The 21,524-nt window shown below is 40.2% G+C and overlaps 1 protein-coding gene across 5 annotated transcripts in view; it reads left to right on the top strand.

The window, feature by feature from the left end:
- Positions 1-21,524, top strand: part of SEMA6A (semaphorin 6A) — a 142,042-nt gene that overhangs the window by 92,801 nt on the left and 27,717 nt on the right. For 3 of the 5 annotated variants that reach the window (XM_038402737.2, XM_038402736.2, XM_043514771.1), the window contains 8 exons: positions 1,851-2,006; positions 4,073-4,249; positions 4,906-5,046; positions 5,182-5,262; positions 6,671-6,729; positions 11,330-11,350; positions 11,483-11,533; positions 17,553-17,717. In XM_038402737.2, coding sequence (XP_038258665.1) covers positions 1,851-2,006; positions 4,073-4,249; positions 4,906-5,046; positions 5,182-5,262; positions 6,671-6,729; positions 11,330-11,350; positions 11,483-11,533; positions 17,553-17,717 — 851 coding nt within the window. The remainder of the gene's footprint in view (positions 1-1,850; positions 2,007-4,072; positions 4,250-4,905; positions 5,047-5,181; positions 5,263-6,670; positions 6,730-11,329; positions 11,351-11,482; positions 11,534-17,552; positions 17,718-21,524) is intronic. The other 2 variants (XM_038402739.2, XM_038402741.2) reach the window with 2 other exon arrangements.

Below are 21,524 nucleotides of genomic sequence, written 5' to 3'. Positions count from 1 at the left end.
TAGGCTGCCCAGTTCCAGGATTATACTGTGATTTTCCCAGCAAAACACAGTCCGCCTAAACAGGCCTGCTTGCTTCTCCTCTTGGAGACAGCACACAATGTAATTGCCAACAGTTATGAGTTATCACCCAGTACTTCCTATGCAGGCTTACTTTATTTGTAAGGAAAAAGCACTACAGAGAAAACATTAAAACAATAAAAGAATCTACACTCATGCTAGTAAGCTTACCATGGTTCACCCCAACCTTCATATCTTCACCCAAGAGGTTTCCTTGTGGTTTCAGATGCAGATGTGTTCGCCCCATCGCAAAAAAGAACTATTGGACTTGGAAAAGGTTCAGAAACGGGCAACAGAAGTGACTAGGGGTATGGAATGGCTTCCATATGAGTAGAGATTAATAAGACTGGGACTTTTCAGCTTGGAAAAGAGACAACTTAGGGGGGATATGATAGAGGTCTATAAAATCATGACTAGTGCGGAAAAAGTAAATAAAGAAGTATTTACTCCTTCTCATAACACAAGAACTAGGGGTCACCAAATGTAATTAATAGGCAGCAGGTTTAAAGCAAACAAAAGGAAGTAGTTCTTCACACAACGCACAGTCAGTCTGTGGAACTCTTTGCCAGAAGATGTTGTAAAGGCCAAGACTATAACAGGGTTCAAAAAGAGCTAGATAAATTCATGGAGGATAGGTCCATCAATGGCTGTTAGCCAGGATGGGCAGGGATGGTGTCCCTAGCCTCTGTTTGCCAGAAGCTGGGAATGGGTAACGGGATGGATCATTTGATGATTACCTGTTCTGTTTATTGCTTCTGAAGCACCTGGCCTTAGCCACGGTCAGAAGACAGGATGCTGGGCTAGATGGACATTTGGTCTGATCCAGTACGGCCATTCTTATGCTTAAGTTGATTACAGCTTCAGCTCAGAACAAGCATAGTTATGAAAAGTTTAGCCAGTCCTTTATACAGAGGTCTTTGATTTGGGGTTTCCAGGAGTAGCTGATTAGGAGACAATGGGTCTTTTTCCAGGGCATAGCTGCCAATGTCCTCCCAACTACCTACTAGGAAACCCACTTCACACGTATTCTCCCAGACAGTTATTTGAAGTTCCTAACATTTACATTAGTCAAGTCCCTAGAAAAGTTACATACAATCCCACAGTAGCATGTAAACAGTTGCAATTGTAATACAATGGACCCCAAAGATATTAAATCTACTTCGAAAAGGTTTAACTTAATTCACTAAAGTTTATTTTTATTCAATGAGGTTTGTTCAGGATATTGCAGAATACTGTCATTCTGCCACACTGGAGTTCTTATGCTTGTCAGAAACAAAGTGAAACCACAGTAAGGTGTTCACATGATGCTGGTTTCCCTCACCGGGCTGTATTTTGAACATTTTATTTCACACTGTAAAAAACCAACTATCCCCTTCTAAATTAAATAGAGTACACTTATTCCATGAGAAAGCACCACAATAATGGGGCCAGTTAAAACCGGGAGAGTGCCTTATCCATGAACAGTATCTTGCCAAATAAGTCTGTACATTTATTAGACTCCATGTGGGTGGATGGACTGCAGACTCATGTATTTAAAACTTCATGATCTTCTTTTTTGGATGGCAATAAATCAAAGTATTCCTAAGATAGACAGAACAGAGTCCTGGACTCCCACTAAGGTCTCAGCAGGCCCAAAAGAAATCTAACAGTACTTCATTTGGTGGCATTCTGAATTGTTCAACACAGAACCTTTGGCACATTCTTGCCTAGTGCCAGATGCTTAGAAAAGCAATTCACTAAGAAGATTTGCCCTCAGGCACTAAATAAGTACTTTTCCCCCTTGTTTTATTTAGGCCAGGTTGCTGTGCTGGCTCTGCGTCATTGGAAAAGTACATAACCTCCAATGAGTTCCCAGACGATACTCTAAATTTCATCAAAACACATCCTCTCATGGATGAGGCTGTTCCTTCAATTGTCAGCAGGCCCTGGTTCCTGAGGACGATGGTCAGGTAAATAACTAACTTTCCTAACCCTCTTAACATGCTGTCAGGATGTGTTAATGAACTATGCTTAGAATACTTTGAAATTCTAATAACCATTTCTGCTGTGCTGGGCATGAATCCAGCTATGAATTATGACAGTACTGAGTAGAGGCCACAGAACACCCAGAGCAGCTTTCAAGACTGGAAATAATTTCAGTCCTTTCCAACAATGCTGCACTGAAACCAGATTGCAGAGGGAATGTAGAGCAGGGAACATTGCCCTGCATATTAGCTTATGGGTCAGTATTTGAAACATCTCTGTAGAAAACACAAAGTAAAACACTTGGGTAAAGTTCTACAGATAGCCAGGGGGTATGTCCACAGGAAATAAAGATGCCTGTCAGGATATGTTCACAGGATACAAAGATATCTGTCAGGATATGTGCTGGTTTGTTTCAGTGTTTGCACAAGTGTACAAACAGAAATAATCATATAACCCCCATCTGTTCTATGATAATTAGAAAAGAAATAATAATACAGAGATTTGTACAAAGACACATAAATCAACAATCCTCAGAATGTCACCACCACACATTGGGAAACACATTTTTATTCTATTCTGTAAAGGTTCTTACACTGCTTTCATCATGATAATATCTAAGCACCCTCCAGTAGCGCATTAAGCAAAGTGACTAACATCTGCCTCATGTAGTTTATTCTCTTGCTCTCATTCTCTCCCCGGGGTAGAATTGTGTGTGCAGTGTAGTGTTTAGTTTGGGTTGCATTTTGTTTTGGAGGAGGTTTTTTTAATGTACATGTTTTTTGTGTTTATGTTAGAGAAGACAAGGTCAAACAAATGCACCTAGCACTTGGAGAAGAAGGCGATGAATTTTGTTGTGGTCTGTGAAAGTTCATTCCACAGTCTCAGACTGGCCTCAAGAAAGTTTTGTCTCCCACATAGATGAGCTTTATGCTTATTGTAGAAAATTCCATTGTGCCAGAGGAGCAGAAGTGTCAACCATGGGAGCTTTAGGTGGTCTTTAGATACCGTGGGCCCAGGCCATTGACAGCTTTGAAGATAAAGACCGAGAGCTGGAACTTGAGTCAGTATTCTATTGGAAGCCAGTGTAGAGAGGGGAGGACAGACGTAATGTATTTAATGTTATAAATGGGTTATCTTGGTAGCCCATGTTGTTGAGAAGATGTGCTGCAACATGCTTGTTTTAGGTGGAGTTTCAAGGCTTCATGCCCAGGTATTTTGCAGTGCCAGTGTCCAGATGAAGGTGATGAAAGTACATGTAAGGAATAACGAAGGACTGGAGTTATTGGCATTTCCCAGCCCACCAGGGAAGACAGAAAGCTGCTTTGTCAGAACTTAGAATCAGCAAGGAATCAAGGCGCACTCCTAAACTATGAATCAAATCGAACTATTGTGGGTGTGTGCCTTCAGTGACAGGAGACCACACCATGGCTGCAAACTCGTCTAATATTTTCTTCTAGCATCACCTTTGTCTTGCTCAGGTTCAGCTTCAACAAAACTGATCTTCATCATGAGCTGATGTTGTCCAATCCCTGAGCTATCTTGGTGGTAGTAGTATGGTCATATGTGGTGAAGTATAAGTTCAGCTGATTTAGCTTTTAGTTTTTCAGTATTGTGCTGACACAGCTTTTACTACCAAAAGGATGAATATAGATATGCCATCACTATTGCTTTCTATGACAGAATATGACATTTTAAACATTTCCATGCACTCATTTCCTTTCCCTGCTCATAGAAGTCATCAGACTAGCACTTTGCTTCTGATTAGAAGGGTAATTGGTAAGTGGTTTCAGACACTTATGCACCTCTTCAGCCGGCTGCTTGAGTTTTGCTGCAGCAAATACTTTTGCTAGCTGTAAAACATACATATTCACACACAAAATAGCATTGGTGCCCAACTACTACTATGTGAACTTATAGGATCAGTTCAACTGAAAGAAATAGTTTATATTTCTTATATGATTACTAGAAAGCTATCAACTGTTATGTGAAAAGTGATAAAATAAATGATAGACTAACTCAACTAATGACAAATGCTATGTTGTCATGCTAGATACCGTCTAACCAAAATTGCAGTAGACACTGCTGCTGGACCACATCAGAATCACACGGTTGTTTTCCTGGGATCAGAGAAGGGAATCATATTGAAGTTCTTGGCCCGGACAGGAAACAGCGGTTTCCTAAATGATAGCCTTTTCCTGGAGGAGATGAATGTTTACAATCCCGAAAAGTGCGTATCTCGTTCTTTGTACTCATTTACAGGACAGCATTGACACATCTGAATTTCCATGGTGCAGGTAGTCCCATGAAAAGGGAATGGCCACAGAATTCAGAGTTTTAAAGTAATTTTGAATGTTTCTTTTGTGTTAGCTTCCGTCTGTTTCTACATTTTATTTTATGTATTTTAATTTCGACACGTATAGACAATTGCCCATCACAGTCAGCTCTTATGCACCCCTGACAATGCAATCCAACAAAGACAAATACAGCAGTAGCTAACCAACAACTTGCCCACAAAAATGAACTCCCCCACCCTCAAAATGCTCATTCCCCTCAAAAACCTACCCCCAAGATAAGACCTCCCGACCTTCAGCCCTCCTCAAATGTAAATAGTTTAGTTTTGCCGCATACCATAAAGGTTAAGGTTGGGAGTGAATTTGAAAGTCAAGGAGTTTTCCCTACTGGCAACTCCCTGCTTGTATATATCCTTTTTAACAGTTGTTTATATACCTTAGTAACAATTATTTTAATGGAGCTCGTGTATTCTTTTCCCCTGGCTTGATAATTTCTCCTCTCTGGAATTCTCTCAGATTAAGAAATCATTATGTTATAATTAAATTTGCCAAGAAAACCCATTTATAACATTATCATGCTCTGTCAAATCAGGTGCAGCTATGATGGGGTAGAAGACAAGAGGATTATGGGAATGCAGCTTGACAAACACAGCAGTTCTCTATACGTAGCATTCTCTACCTGTGTGATAAAGATTCCCCTGGGACGATGTGAGCGTCATGGCAAGTGCAAAAAGTAGGTGTTTTGTGTCACCTGAAAGGTCTCATATTTCTCCCCACATTTACAAACCCTTTTGCAAGCCATATTGAGCATTAGAGAAGTGAAGAAGAAAAAATTCCAGAAAGCTTTATGATCGTCTTCTTTCTTAAGGGCCTGCATAGCCTCCAGAGACCCATACTGTGGCTGGGTGAAGGAAGGTGGGGTATGCACACAGCTGTTACCTGGTATAAAGTAAGTAACCATTGGTATTGGATAGACAGAGTAAAAATTCGGGGCTTTAGCAGTGATGCCAATCAGATATAATTTTAGACAGAACTGATTGAAAAAGCCCAGAAGGAGCTCTTGGGAAAAGAATGTGCAAAATGTTTGCTTTCATCTCATTTGCATTCTCTGGAATTCCAGAGTATGATTTGATGCAAACTCTCCACTGATTATTTACCCTTAGGAAAAAGAAAAGAAGATAGATATACAGTAAGTCCCATGCATTGCTCAAAGAGGGAGAACTGTCTGAGCAAGTCTGGCACTGGTGCCATGAAAGCAGATTAAAAGAGGCAATAGAATCCAAATTAGATTACTGAAGCAGTTTGACCACTGAAAACAAACAAAACCAGCCCTCTGTGTATTACTGAGATGAATCACAGATCACTAAAGTACACTGAAAGATTTGTTGGATCTCTAATTGCTTAACAGTGGAATTTCAGTACTTCATAACAACATTTTAGGACTCTGAAAACTTTTTTTAAATGCATTTATAAATGCATCCTTGCAGGCAACAGATCCACCTGAAAGGTCTCATATTTTGGCCAGGTCTGACACAACACAAGCTCACTCACTTTATGCCTTGGCTGTACTTCCGAATCTTGGTACAGGTGTATTGTTAACATCAGATAACATCTATATTCCTGCCGACAGGAAGCCCCCTGCTTCCTTACAGGTCCTCAATAAATATATAACAGCTGCATTATCATTCTTATTCCTAGATCAGCCATTTTATTCTATTACTTTAGAATGTTTTTTAAAGATTCACTGTAGATCTTTGTTAACTGTAAGTGCCCTGTTTTATTCTCTTCATTACAACAATGTGGACCGTGCCTCAGATGGGCCATTTGGTAGAAGAGAATTAAAGCATATAGCATTGACATCTATTTCTGCATCTATGAGCATTTCTGAAGTGTTTATTATCATAGTTCCTAGGCTCCGTACCTACATATTGGTTTAAATGTATTTTTCTTGTCAAAATACCAATGCACCTTCTGCAGAGTACAAGCAAGTTCAGATAGAATCATAATTGCTTTCTGATAACTTAATTGTTTGTTTTAGACTTATCACTTTATTCACAGATGTTCTCCCATTTTTCATAAAGATATGTATCTGTTTGCCTGATTTAACAATACAAGACGTAGTAGAAAAATTTTGCAGAAAAATATGTCAAAGCATCTTCTGCACCCAAAAGAACCATTAGGAGGTGAAAATAACTCAATTTGTCTATGTTTGCATTTTGCAAGTTTTCCAGTGGTGTATTAAAGAAACGACCAATTTCTCTCTGTATCTTTATTTCATTTTTAGATGGTATGATTTCTTTCCGGTGATGCCTGTGAATGTTGTTACTCACACCATTATGTTTCTATCTGTTATTTAGGCTGGCATTTGAGCAGGATATAGAGCATGGCAATACAGATGGCCTCGGTGACTGCCAAAGTAAGCAAAGCTTTTACTCCCTGTTTATCTTGTGTCAGAGAATCTTTTTGACTGCCCAGAATCACCATTACCTGCCCAGAGCTCTATTGTTAGCAATGAAAAACATAATAACAGCAACCACACTTAAAGTAACCAGTCCAAGAAAAGCATTTGTGTGCCTGTTTAAAGAAAACATATCATTTTGGTTTATACAAACAGTGGCACTTGTTTTAATGCAATTGTGTTGTGGGAAAAATCCAGCTCTGAAGGATATTAATTATAGCAGCTGTATACACTGCATCTTCGCTGCCATTGTAAACTCAAGGGTGGGTGGGTGGGTTGGATTATGTGTGTGATCTTGCATGCAGGGTCTCAGCTGCGCAGTGCAAAATGAACATTTGTTGCTTTACAAATATTGTGTGAGATCGTGACTTGGTCTGTGTACCCGTACATGAGAGCCCCTCTGCTCCCTTTACTCAGATCTTGAGTTGCAGCCCGCAAGGGTAAGCAAGGCTACTCTTAGTCCCTCTCTGGAACAGATGGGCAGCAGTGACTTGAGGAGGGATGAGGAGTGTGCATAGCCTTGTCTCCACTCCCTACTCACTGGTCACTGGTCAGCACAGCTGTGCCAGCAAGTTCTGGGAGGTAGTAATTTGCAATTGATGTGGCCAGCAGTAATCCCTCAGGAGTAAGGGGCAGCATGGAGGGAAGTGTGACTCCCTGAGAGGCAATTGTGGACTTGGGATGCTCCTGAGGCAGTGCAGCTACCCATCACCCCTTTTGTGAACTGTGTTGTGTGCCAAAATATAGCTCTTTCAGATTAAGCATATTTAAATTTAGACTTTAGGAAAAATACAAGTGTGTGTATAATGAGCCTAATCTTTTATTTCTTTGTGCATCCAAAACCCTAGGGGGTGAAATCTAGGCCCCACATAAGTCTGTGGGAGTTTTGCTGTTGTCAGTAGTAGTGTCAGGATTTCATCCTTGTTGCCTACAGAATTGGGCTTGTTTATGTTACGGACTTTTTTCTGATTTCCTTGAATTATGTACATTTACTAACTGGGACAATGTAGACAAGGAGTTTGGAATGCAGACTAATCACTTGGGACCAAATTCTGATAATCTGAGCTACTATGAGCAGGGCCTAGAGTATTCACTTTGAAGTCCAGGGCACACTGGTCAAATAAGGTGCTAGACAACAAGATGAACAAGGCTAGGAGAATGTGGCCTTTGGGGTGAAAGAAATGACACACATTATTTAACCTTCAAACTCGTGGACTGTACATGTGAAGTGTTTTTTTTTTTAAATGACTCCTTAATGCTGCCTATCTGTGCTAACTCCATGAGAGGCATTTAGAAAACACATGCCAAAAATCCTTTTAATAACCACTCCCATGGCATGGCTTTACGCAAAAGATCTATGTCAAAATTCGTTCAACAGCGCTAAAGGTTATGTTGAGCTGCATTTGACATATTTTAACGTACCTTAATATCCTTAAAGAGCCTCAGCATTTTTAATTGGAGAGAAATTTAATACAAAAATACCACATGTAACTTTACAAGGTAAATTTCTCGTGCAGCAGAGTGCCGTATTTCACCCCATCATTCCCAGCAGTGGAATCCTGCAGCTTAATCCCTGTATAAAACTTGGGATAATATGCCTCTTTATACCTCAGAAATTCAGAGTGAAAGCTGTCACTCAGTCTTTAAAGTGCCTGGTGCCAAGGGGCTGCAGCACATGTCGCATGCAGTGAAACCTTATGTGCTGATTGGAGACCCCAGAAATACCTAGGGCTGCGTTCAAAATGGCCATCATTCTTAATGTTCTTGCCTATGTTGGTTTAATTCAGAACCTGGACATTACTTTAAATCCGTGCAACCAAGAACCCAATTCTTCATAAAACAATTTCCGTTGCCTGTGGCCACAATAAAACCGCTGAAGCTGAGGAGTTAATGTACAGTGAGCCTACACTTATGGAATATAGGGTAATGAATGGAGCATGTAGACTGAAGGCCAGAGTGTGCCTGGCCTCCTGCACAGACGCGCTGCTGAGGAGAATACCAGAAGCCTCCCACTCCTTATACAGCCATTTCTTATTGCAGTCCCTCTGCTTGGGAGAGCTCAAGGATTTAATCTTTTGTATCAGATGTACTTATATTTTCAGAAAGCCTTTGACAAGGTTCCTCACCAAAGGCTCTTAAGCAATGTAAGCTGTCATGGGATAGGAGGGAAGGGCCTCTCATGGATTGGTAATTGGTTAAAAGATAGGAAACAAGAGTAGGAAAAAATGGTCAGTTTTCAGAATGGAGAGAGGTAAATAATAGTGTACCCCAAGGAGTCTGTACTGGAATGAGTATGATTCAACATATTCATAAATGATCTGGAAAAAGGGGTAAAAAGTGAGGTGGAAAAATGTGTAGATGGTACAAAACTATTAAAGATAGAGTTATAAAGTGATCTCACAAAACTGGGTGACTGGGCAAGAAAATGGCAGATGAAATTCAATGTTGATAAATGCAAAGTAATGCACATTGGAAAACATAATCCTAACTATACTTATGAAATGATGGGGTCTAAATTGGCTGTTACCACTCAACAAAGAGTTCTTGGAATCATTGTGGATAGTTCTCTGAAAACATCCACTCAATGTGCAGCAGCAGTCAAAAAAGCAAACAGAATGTTGGAAATCGTTATGAAAGGGATAAATAATAAGACCGAAAATATCATATCGCTCCTATATAAATCCATGGTACGCCAACCTCTTGCATACTGCTAGCAGATGTGGTCACCCCATCTCAAAAAAGATATATTGGGAAAGGTTCAGAAAAGGGCAAAAAAGTGACTAGGGGTATGGAACAATTTCCATATAAGGAGAGATTAAAAAGAGTGTGACTTTTCAGCTTGGAAAAGAGACAACTTAGGGGGACTATGATAGAGGTCTATAAAATCATGACTAGTGTGGAAAAAGTAAATAAGGAAGTATTTACTCCTTCTCATACCATAAGAACTAGGGGGTCACCAAATGTAATTAATAGGCAGCAAGTTTAAAACAAACAAAAGGAAGTATTTCTTCACACAATGCACCGACAACATGTGGAACTCTTTGCCAGAGGATCTTGTGAAGGCCAAGACGATAACAGAGTTCAAAAAAGAACTAGATAAGTTAATGGAGGATAGGTCCATCAATGGCTGTTAGCCAGGATGGGCAGGGATGGTGTCCCTAGCCTCCATTTGCTAGAAGCTAGGAATGGACGACAGGGGATGGATCACTTGATGATTACCTTGATGTTCTGTTTATTGCTTCTGGAGCACCTTGCATCAGCCATTGTCAGAAGACAGGATACTGGGCTAGATGGACCTTTGGTCTGACCCAGGATGGCCATTCTTATGTATGTGTAACACCAACAGAACTTAGTCAAACCTGGGACTTCTGGAGCTTAGCCTATGAGCCTCTACTGCATGAGCTAAAAGCCACATGATCCTTAGCTAAGGGCTGTAGCAGATTCATTAATCTCTAAGTGGTCTCAGTGCCACTAGAGGGGACAGAACACCACACCCTGAAGGTGCGTGGGTTACATATGCACCCCTCCGACTTCCACGTCAGTCTGCTTCATGGGCTAGGAGGGTAGGGTAGCCTGTACTCTGGATTGTTTGAGAGATATATGCACAGTCCCTCAGCGCTTCCTCATGGGGTGACATGGCATCTATCTCAGGACAATATCTATCTCACAATATCCTTATTGTGTATGAGTTCAGTCCCACTTTTCTTAAAGTCCATGTGATTTTTTTGTCATTAACTACAATGGCAGTAGGATAAAGCCTGTTTTTATATTTACTCTGTAAAGAGTTTCATATTTGAAGCGAGAATTCCATGGTACCCTTCACTGCATACCAGTGCCATGTACATAGAGACACCAAGAGTGATCTCACTATAGATTTGGTCCTCCCCCCAATACCAAATACCATTACCGCCAAAACTCAGCTTAAGCAGTGGAAAAATTAGAGTGGGGATTTCTCCAAATTTCTCCTTAAGCAAACACTTAATGACTTGACCACAATCAGACAATCAGCACTTGCAGATTTCGCATGTAAGAATAAGTTGAGGCTTTAACTATTTAAATGTCTGATAACTAATGGTCTATGAGAGGCAACTGCCCTCTTCCTGTCCCTCCTCAAGACCCATTTCTGCTGCGATGGTTACAAGAAATTGGCCAAATAACAGTTGGCCAGGTTGAATGGCAGTGGGGGATATCTGACATCAGTTAACTATCAAAGAAGGGTGAGAAATTATTCAGAATCAATTTGTGCACATTGGGTGAAATTCACTTCTTGGGACTTGATTCTGCAAAGAGAGCTATGTGATGGCTAGGGTCTGCTTGCACTGTTGTCTTTGAAGGAGTGAAGCTTTAGCTTGTAAGCTCTTTGGGGTAGACACTGTGGTCTTTTTCTATGTTTGTGTAGCATCTAGCACATTGGCATGCCGATTTTGATTGGGGCATTTGGGCACTGACACAGTACAATTAAATAACAACAGAAGCATAAGAGGTTTTGTTAGTAGCAAGTACTTAGCACTGTGTGAGACATAATGAATTTTACCTCTCGTTTTTGTTTTTCTTTCAGATTCCTTTGTAGCACTGAATGGTAAGGATGCTCTTAGTCACATCATTTCCTATCTGTGCTGCTTAATTTTGGAGGGATCATCTTACTAACCTTTTAAATATTGTAATGCCTTGATTTTTCTATAATGTTTTTCCTAATTTATTTTTTTCATAGCCATTTCAACTGCTTCACCAGCTCATGAAATATCTTACAACACAGTGTATGGTCAGTTTATTGATATTTTTAAAAATTCTCCCCCAGGTCCTTGTGTTAGCTGATAGATCCCATTCCCCAATAGAAATTGTCTTTTTTGTTTTGTTTTATTGGGGCCTGATTCACTAATCTTAGGATTATTTGTCCTTTTTGACATACAATTTTCCATCTTGCACAAAAACTAACTTAATTGAGCTAAAACAATTTATGGCCAGTCTTAATGGCACTCCAAATTCAGAACTTTTAACCAAGCTGACCCAAGCATGCTTCACCAAAGCATCTAGCAAGTGTACATGGTACAGTGAATACATTTTGTCTATTCACTGCAGAGAAGACGGTAGGAAAATAGGTCCATCTAGCCAAGTATCCTGTCTCTGACATCAACCAGTTCCAGATGCTGTAGGAAAAGGAACAAGAAACCCTGCCTCAGGCAGTTATGGAATAACCTACCTCTAAGGAAAATTTCTTTGAAAGCCTCATTGGTTAGAGGTTGGCTCATGCCCTAAAACACGAAGGTTTCAATTGCTTCCAAACTTTTGGAATGCCTTATTCCTGCTGGTGCTTCCATGTTCTACATAGCTCCCTAACTTCCTGGTGTTGCCAGATCCCAGTAATCCATCTGAAAACAAAGGGCTTCACACCAGAAAGTTCTAACTTCCAGAGCCAAAGAGTTAGTCATTGTTTCCACAACAGATCTTCCGCCAATGGCCAATATCCATAGGCTATGCGTGACGTATGGTATTACTCCTGGTTAAGGCAATGACATATTCCCATTGACTTCAGTGGGGCAGCATTGGGGCTTAGTGATCAGACTCCTGTCAGGCAGCATGGGACTAACAAGCCCTGGACTAACAAAGTAGATCAAAATTGGGACAAAATTAGCACATGCTCAGCATCTGCAAGTGTAGAGTGTTTTCAATGTTATTCTTCCAAAGCATATAGCAGTAATTGATTAAAAGTAATGTTTCTGAGTCTGAAGAAAAGAAAATTGCCCTGTGTATTGCACTGATGTTCAAAAAGATTTTGATTGCCAAGTGCATTGGTACTCCCACTCATATGAAACACAGCAGGGCTGGGGAGAGACGCCTTATTGGTTATGGATTTTGGTGGGGGCTGCTTTTTTCACCTGACCAAAAAGTCATGAAGATGGCCCTCAGTGAAAAACATCACAGCCCCAAAGGGTGGGTGTATAAAAAAAAAAAAAACCACTCTGATGTCTGTACCTCCCTCTCCCAAACTGATTTATTGCATTAACATTTCAAAAAAGGATCTTATTTATCTGGTACTATGGAGAAATGCTATCCAGTGCTAACTTTAAGTCCCAATCATACCCTATCTGTCATCTAATACTAATGACATGCCTGAGGCAAATTCTGATATGCAGTCATTAGATCAGTGAATTTCTCTTATTGGTGTCGTAGTTAAAATACAAGAGGTGACATTATGATGCAGTTGACAGTCCTCCTTCCCTCCTGCTTTGCGCTCAGACAACCTACCAAAGAAAAGGGGGTTACAAAAATCTCGTACATGAAGAGAGAAAACACTATCTCTCCACAACATACAGTAAAAAACAGCCTCATGTTAACAATTCATTGTATAGACACACTAATTTTTAGTATTTTAACTGAGCCAAAGAAGTCATTTTAGCATGAGAAGAAAAGTATACTTACTTTAACTAAAATTATATAAACAGTGCATTTTACTGTTATTGAACATAATTAAATGTAAAATTAAATGGCATTTCATTATGGCTAGAACCTTAGAATGGTGGTATATATCAGCATGCCAATCAAATGAATGCTCAGGATGCATTTAGAACTTGTAAGATATATATCTATCTCCATCTTAAACTCCAGATTCACAAGAAAGCTTAGGGCTGCTTCCTCTGATACTTGTTTTACACCATTGTTACTTCACTGACTTTACTGGAGTTACTCCTAGTTCATGCCACTGTAATTGAGAAGAGAGTCAAGCCCTTAATCTTTGTATTCTTGGCATTAGCATCCTCCTGTATTTGGCAGATAGGGCAGCCTCGCATGATCATCTATAAACAAGTAATGAAGTGCAAAGCCCGCATCGATGACTGTTCATGCACATTCGTTTTTCCACATCCATGCAGAAGGCCATTTCATGAAGGTCAGATACATATGGAACAAAAATCACATATTTAGACAAAAGGCTAAGACTCTTAGCTTAAAGCAAGCTTTCCCCTGTGCAAAATTGTATGCAACTTAATTACTTTTAGAAACATCAATTTTTAGTGAATTAGGCCCTTATTTTACCCCCTAGCCACATTCCTTTCTTCCTCTGTAGTATTGATTTAGCCTTTCCCTCTAATTGTCTAATTAGGTTGCTATAGTTGTTAATAGGATAGTGTGTGGAGCATCTTAATCTCTGGAGTCTTAACACCTTGTGCATATTAGAGCAACTATCACATCCATATTGCATCCCTGATTTTGTGTTAAAGCTAAAAAAACTATCACGTCTCTTTGTTTCATAAAAACATGGTTAGAATAGTAGTTACGGAAATACAGTTCTTCTGACGCATCATCAGTGCTCACAGACACTAACCATGTTACAGCTTCCAAATTCCTCAATACGCACGACTCTAATTACATCTGATTTCTTGTTTTTGCTATATTATTGTGATTACATACTTGCAAACAAAAAGTTTTACAAATTAATCACAAAGTCACTTTTTTTCAAAGAGCATGTGTCCTTAAACTTCTGCTTTCAAAATCAGTGCTTGAGGAGCACCATAAATATGCAGTTGTTCAGATGGGGGTAGTTTAAAACAACAGCAGAATCTTAATGAGAAAGTAACTGTAGACATTTTTTAAACGTAAACCATGTTAAAATAGAGCTATGGGGCCTGGTTCCCATTTATGCTAAAGCCACTTTGCATTGCTGTAGTTGTGTAAAAGGACTTTAAAGTGGGTGTAAATATAACTTAAAGGCCACTTTATGCAGGCAGCATGGTATAAAGTAGTCTTAGTGTACTTGAGAAAAAGGCATATTACATTACATATGATAATCATTGCCGAGGAACAATCATCACTATGGGTGAGTCACCCCTGCACAGAGGGGCAGCACTAAGCCTATGCAGCACTTTTAACCCTTATTTTCAGTGCTCAAGTAACACATACGCCTATGCAGTGCGCCATCATAAATTTGAATTTCACAAGGGACTGATTGTGTCAACGCTCATGGGGCACAATGAAACTACTCAGGGGAGCAAACTCTGTGCCCAGCAGTAAGTGTTTGCAGGATCCAGTCTGAACCCAATTTGGAAAAGTTATTATATTCTAATCTGCTGCAACCTCTCACTCAGATGGAAGCAAATGTATCTCAGCTACATTTAGAAAATCATTTCTCAATGCGTACTGTACTACCATTTTAGTAACAGAGTGAGTAGACTGATTTCTTGCATTTGTGTGAAACATTTCTCTACCTAACTGCCATCTGGTACACATTAATATCATCATATAGCTATAGCTTTCCATTACCAAGGAGTTCTCCATGTATTTGTAGCATATGGTTCAGGAACGCTTTTTGTAAAGAATGGGTCCCTTAGGCATATCTTTCCCCTAGATTACCGTATTAAGAAATGTTTTTTCTTTAACTATACTTATTGCATTACCATAAAATTGCCCCTTGAACACAGCTAAATTGAAAGTGTCTGCATGGAGATGGGGGCACAAAATGCATATCAAATACAGGTATAAATTATGACTGCTATTTGGCAGTGCTTTCTCCTAATTCCTTATCAAGCTAGGACTAACTGTTTTCTTATGTTGAGTGCAGCATTATTTGTAGGGCTGATCAAATATTGTAAGTATTGCAGTGGTTGAATGCAGTGTCAACTTGAGGCCTGGAACCCCATGAAAACTGGCACTATGGTTTTGTATTTAAAGACAAGAAGGCATGGAATCTCATAACTTCCACTTTCTAGGTTGTTTCTGTCCTGTTGCTTCTGTTATTTCTTTGGGATGAGCACAGAAGCGCTAAAGGCATAAAATGGTATGGTAGAAAAGCCTTACAGTTCCAACATATTCCTAGTTTAAGAAGGCACATCTTTTCAGTAGCTGGCTTTGTATTAGTCCCTTTGGATAGAGGCAGCTGTTTGGAATTCTTGGAGATAAGGCAGCAAATTAGGTTCAGAATCCATCCACATAACTGTTACCAATATTTCCAGCAGTGCTCTTGGCTTTACAGAAATCTTTAGAAGTGGATAACCACTTGGCTTCTCTTTTTTTATTTAAGCAAAATTAAAAAACGTTCTATTTAAACAAAATGAAGCCTCTAATTTGCAGTATTTTAGAAAGACTGATAGTGGAACCACACTTCCTCTCATGATAGATTAAAGAATAATACAGTGCCCTTGTCAGTATCATCCTTCAGCCTGGGGTACACTGCTAAATTAATCTTGTTAATGATTAGCTGTAGCATCTCAAGACTGGATCCATGGTAAAAACACTGGAGCTGACCTCCTTTCCTGCAAATTGTATCAGTTAAATACAGGCGTTAGTTACATGCATGTCTTGTGTTAAACATTGTTCAAAGTGCTGCTGTGTGTAACCCTATGTGATGACTCAAAGGACCTCCTCAAAAATATAGGCACAGAGACATTTTCTGTCTCTCCGCAATAATTAATATTAAGTAGAGCGTCTTTAAATCATAGCAGCAACTTAATAGAAGCTGCTGTCTTTTCACGGAATTCATTTGCAACTCAACCTTGTGAGGTGGTTAAAGGACTGTTTAGCCCACACAGATCAGTTCTCCACCATATCCCAGCTAAATCCCACTTCATGTGAAAATTGCTTTGTGCCTGGCTGGCCATGTCTAATGAAAACGTTTGTTAATCTGAACCATGTCAAAGGTGATTGCCACAACCTGTATAGTTAAAAACATCAATAACGATCGCAGAATCATTATAAAACTCCATGGAACAGAACTATAAGCTTTAAGATTATGTAGTGCACAGTAAATTGCAATAGCCTGCATAGAAAACACAAAGTGGTTTGGAGCCAAATAAACAGCCTGAAAAAAAGCTTTTCTTAAGCAGGAACAAATTAAGGTTTGAAGGAGCCTGGACTGATTTTTTTAAAATAGTTATTTATCCTAAGGGGATTGGTGGGTAAATCTCACCTGGAGACTGCTGCAGGGGCCAGTAGAGTCAGTAGATCATGGTCATGAGATGGGGGTATTGACACTTGTGTTCCTGATCTAGATCAGATGAGCCAGGATCTAATAATCCTTCTTTTTGCCAACACTCCTACTCCCATTACAGGGACCCCTTTTGATCACACTAATGTGTCCATTCAGGCAGAGACCACTCCAGAGCACTAAAGTAGTGTTAGCAAATCACAGAGTTTATGGCTTTTCAGAAAATTGATGCCATCGTGAGAACATGGTCAGGCTCTGAACACTCTGTCCTGCCCCTGAGAGCACAAGGCAGGGATCAGCTGACCTATCCCTGCCACAATTAATCTGTCATTCTCCTTAAGAACAGCAGCCTTGTCTATAGTAAAAATTCACCAGTTTCACTTTAAGTTGGTTTAAAAAAATCAATTAACTTAAAACAGTGTGGACACGCTTAATTCAGTGAAAACCAGGCTCATATTGATTTAGCTCAACACCTTACTGAATTAAGCTAACTGGACTGAAATTGTAGAAAGAGTGCCCACACCATGTTTGGCACCAGTTCAACTCAATCAGTTTAAACTAAAACTTTTAGGTAAACCAGTGAAGCTTTGAATATAGCCCAGGCCCATGGCTCCCACTGACACAGGCGCACACATGCCCACTCTGACTACTCAGAAGGTCATTTTTCTCACAGCTCTAAAAGATTCAGATGCTACATTTCCTTTGGGCAATGTTGTGAAAGGCTTTTGAAACATTGCTTGGTCTCAAGAAATCTTTCCAGCATTCACAAAAAACAATGCTTATTTTATGCTCCTGAGTGTGAGCTAGCATGGTGAGTGACTAATGTGTGGTGTCTTTGCTAACTGTATTTGTAATGTAAACACAGGCCACTCCAGTTCACTAGTTCCAAGCACCACCACTTCTGACTCTTCAGCTCAAGAGGGTTATGATACTAGGGGACGTATGCTGGATTGGAAGGATCCGGTTGGCTCATCTGAAAACACAGATCCATATGCAGCTGTCTCATCCCATAATCACCAAGACAAGAAGGGTAAGGCCTTGGAAATCAATCCATGTGGGGGGGTGGGGGGGGGCGTGACTACAGTGTAACTGCTTCCAGCTGGATCATGGTAGCCTGTAACAAAACTCCTGCACTGTAATTAAAAGCTTATTGGAAAGGCAGAAACAAAATAACCAATTTTAGACTTAGTTCTTGATATTCACTGACTAAGGAAACCACACAAAACAAATATGAGTGAGACCGGAGAAGTGTGGATTTAACCCTGTTTAAGCTTGATCTTCATGAGTTGATGATGAGCCACTTCCACTTCTTTATATTTCCATTAACACATGGCTCATCTACGGTGCCTTCCATCCAAGGGTTGAAAACCACTCAGCATACCGTAATTAATTTACCTCATCTCCCTGTAAATTCAATAGGGAAACTGAGGCAGGTGGAGATTTTTAGTGGCCATGTTTTTAAATGTATGTATGCTCCAAAAGGTGCAGAGAGGTGCCAGGTCATATTTTCAAAATCACCTAGAGCTAGATCCATAAAGGGACTTAGGCATTAGGTGCTTTGCTACTTAGTGGAATCCTCAGCCCTGAGTTAGGTGCCCAGGCTTCTTATACAATGCATAGGGAGCATTAGGCATCTAAAAGATTCTCAGAAGCCAGCAAGCTGAGTGGAGAGCTACCTATGCTAGCCAATAGGAAAGGGTGAGAAGGGGGGCGCAGTTTAGGCTCTGCCACTCAAATTTAGTTAGGCATCTAATGCTGGGCCTGAGGGAAGCACCTATATCCACTTGGGATTCCAGATAAACCCTCTCTTGAAGTTAGGAACCTAAGCCAGGCTTGCCATTTTCTCATGAAGAACCAGAGAGAAAGATCCCCACACCTTTATACCAATAGCCCAGTGATTAGAGCACTTACCAAGACCTGAGTCCAAGTCCCTGTTTCAAATCAGGCAGAGTGGGAATTTGAAAACAAGTCTCCTAAGTCACAGGTGAGTGCCTGGGTATTCTAGAATACTCACACCAGCCGGCCTGCCCCAAACAGTCTTGATCAGGTAACCCCGAGCTGTCTTCTATATGAGGCTTGATCGGATAAGCATACTCTGAGAATGCCCTGCAGATGAGAGAGATAGGGAATGCCTCACTTGCGCATCCCACCATGGCTCAGGCATCAACAAGGGCACCGGGCATCTAGATGGCATCAGGACTTGGACAATTTTGCTCGTGAACTAGTGGGAACTTAGGTGTTGAGGAGGCATTACTGACAGAAACATAGGCACCTGCAGGATTAGGCAGCAGCTGAGTGGAGGTTTTGATAATCTCAGTGGCTGCTAAATGTTTGACTTTAGCACCTAAAGTGGCAGTAAGATATACAAGTCCCTTTGTGACTTGGTGCTTAATACCCCCTGAAAGCAATGCTTTTTAAAACCCCACTAGATGCCTGTCTGCATCTTTAGGCCCCTGAATACCTTACAAATCTAGACTTAAGGAACTTGCCCATAATGCAAGAAGACTGCAGAATGAAATATAACTCTGGGACTTCTGATTCCTCATCCTGTGCCTTAAATATAAGAGCATGCTTCCTCCAGTAAGTAATTGCTGGTTCCTGCAGACCCCATCTTCACATTCATTTTTTTGTCTTAGTTCTGTGATTGGCCCATCTCTTCTCACTCCAGTCTTATGGTAGCAAACATCAGTCATTACATCAGCATGTGGGATTATTCTGAAGTGAAACCCTTGACAAGTGACAGCAGTAATCCTTCTTGAGCCTTCAAGCTTCTCCTACTTTGCTGCTGGGCCATCATGCCTTTGTGGGCCTTTATTGTAAAAGCAATTAGCTCTTGCTATGGTAACAGCTGCAGAAATGTTTGCTTTTCTGTCTGTCATGTACTTAAAGAAAGCAAAACAAAATGACTCAAAATGATAATGCGTGATTTACCGGGAATCCTTAATTCTGCTGGTCAATAAAGTTGCCACACTGCAAATGGAACATAAGTAATTGGCTTGTTTTTGTTCATCTCTCTTGATAATACACACCATTTTGAGCAAGTGCTTCTGTTCCTTCTCCACTGCACTATCCCCAAGAGAAAGCGTTGGCCTCCTCCCATCCACTTAGACAGATGTGTTTACCCTTAACTAGGTCAGTATCTGTAATGGGGAAAGGATAACACCTGGGGGCTAGCCATCTCCTCAGCTTGTGGACATTGGTATAGCTCCATTGATATCTATGGAGATATGATGAATTATACCAACGGAGAATCTGGTCATTAATGTGGCAGGGAGGAATGCAGATGTGTATGTGAATTTTAATGGCATTTGTTATGTGTGGTTCCTTGCATCACAACTGTTAATTGCACAGCAGTTCTCTTAAGGGACAGAAGGCTACTTCTTAAAAGCATCTTGTATGCCAGGAGCAGCTTTCAGGAGAGCACACAGTGAAAATATTAATAAATGTATAGCTGCTGGATTGTAAGCCTTTTTGCTTCTAGTCACTAACTGATGAGGTAGCTTGCACTGTATAGTTACTTCCCCAGGGAGTGACGGTTACCAAAGAGTCTTATTAGCACTTGACAGGGTCATTTAAATATCATGCATTCGTTGGGGCTTAATTATGAATATTGACAAAGCTGGAAGTAGTCTACACACAGACAATGGTGGCAGAGGTGACTGCATGGTTGTTTACCATTACCTGTACTTGTGTGCTGTTACTCCTTGCCTTGCCCACTCAGACCCCAGTTGGTGCCAAAATTACTATTGATCCAATATTTTAAAGGGCAAAGGAATGAGTTGTTATGCAAAATTAAACCAAACAAGGTTATTGCTTAATATTCGTTTATAAAGGTTTTTGTTTTCACTTTCGCTGTGTATTTTTTTCCTTTCACACGTTTACAAAAAAAACAAAATCTCTTTTATGTTTTTAACATTTTCCTTTTGTTTTGCAAAGTGCTCTGTGGTGTTCTTTAGTGGTTGTGTTTATTCCTTTGGAAGGTGTTTTCTTTCTTTTCCTGCACTCACAAACGACTTCTCTCTAATTGTACTGAAACCACTTGCTACTTTATTTTCTGTGACACTGATAACTTGATGATGTCACATCCATATGTTCAGCTTTTAATTCAGCACAAGCATCTTGGGGAATATCTGTGGGGGTGCAAAGAGAGAGTTCTGTAAATGGGTTGACTCATAGGAATGTGACATTTGTGTGCCGCAGCTTCCGTAGCTAAATATACTCTGGAATTGTTGTTTCTGAGATACCTCACATTTCTTGCCAAAATGAAAATGTGTAGGTCACTTCATAGAGTAGGAGCTGTTTGTTGCCATCCCATTAGCCTTTTCATTTTGGCCACTGAATAATCTGTCATTGATATTGCAGAATGAAAAATTAATTGCGATTGGCAAACGCCACCATTTTTTCTTCTCCCAGCCCTCTCCAAAAAGAACACATTTCCAGAGTTGTGCTTTTGTTTGTTTTTTTCTTGCTGTGTTTTAATTTAATTCTTTGTGTTTCTCACCTTTGTCAAAACAGTAGCTCCTCACCTTGCAGTCTAATCTTCCCTTCTGCTGCCATTGTACTTAGTCTCCCTCCCTCAAGTAATAAAACCAAGCTCCTTGTGTGGGATATTCCAAGGCTTTACCCTGTACACTTTGAATAGTATGACAGTGCTATCTATGTATGGTCCTACTAACAAAATGGGGAGTAGCTACATAAATCTACTAGAGGGTATAAATGAAGTAATTTTCTTCAACCATAACTGACCTTGCCCTTCATTACCCTCCTGGCCCTTGTCTACTGTCTTCTGTCCTTGCTGCCTTTCTTTAGAAATATCTTTCAAGTCCTAGATTCATTA

Source organism: Dermochelys coriacea, chromosome 5 (genome assembly GCF_009764565.3).
Source record: "Dermochelys coriacea isolate rDerCor1 chromosome 5, rDerCor1.pri.v4, whole genome shotgun sequence".
In the NCBI taxonomy this organism is placed as follows: domain Eukaryota; kingdom Metazoa; phylum Chordata; order Testudines; family Dermochelyidae; genus Dermochelys; species Dermochelys coriacea.
Note: the sequence above shows the minus strand (reverse complement) of the source record. Positions and strands in the feature narration are given on the sequence as shown.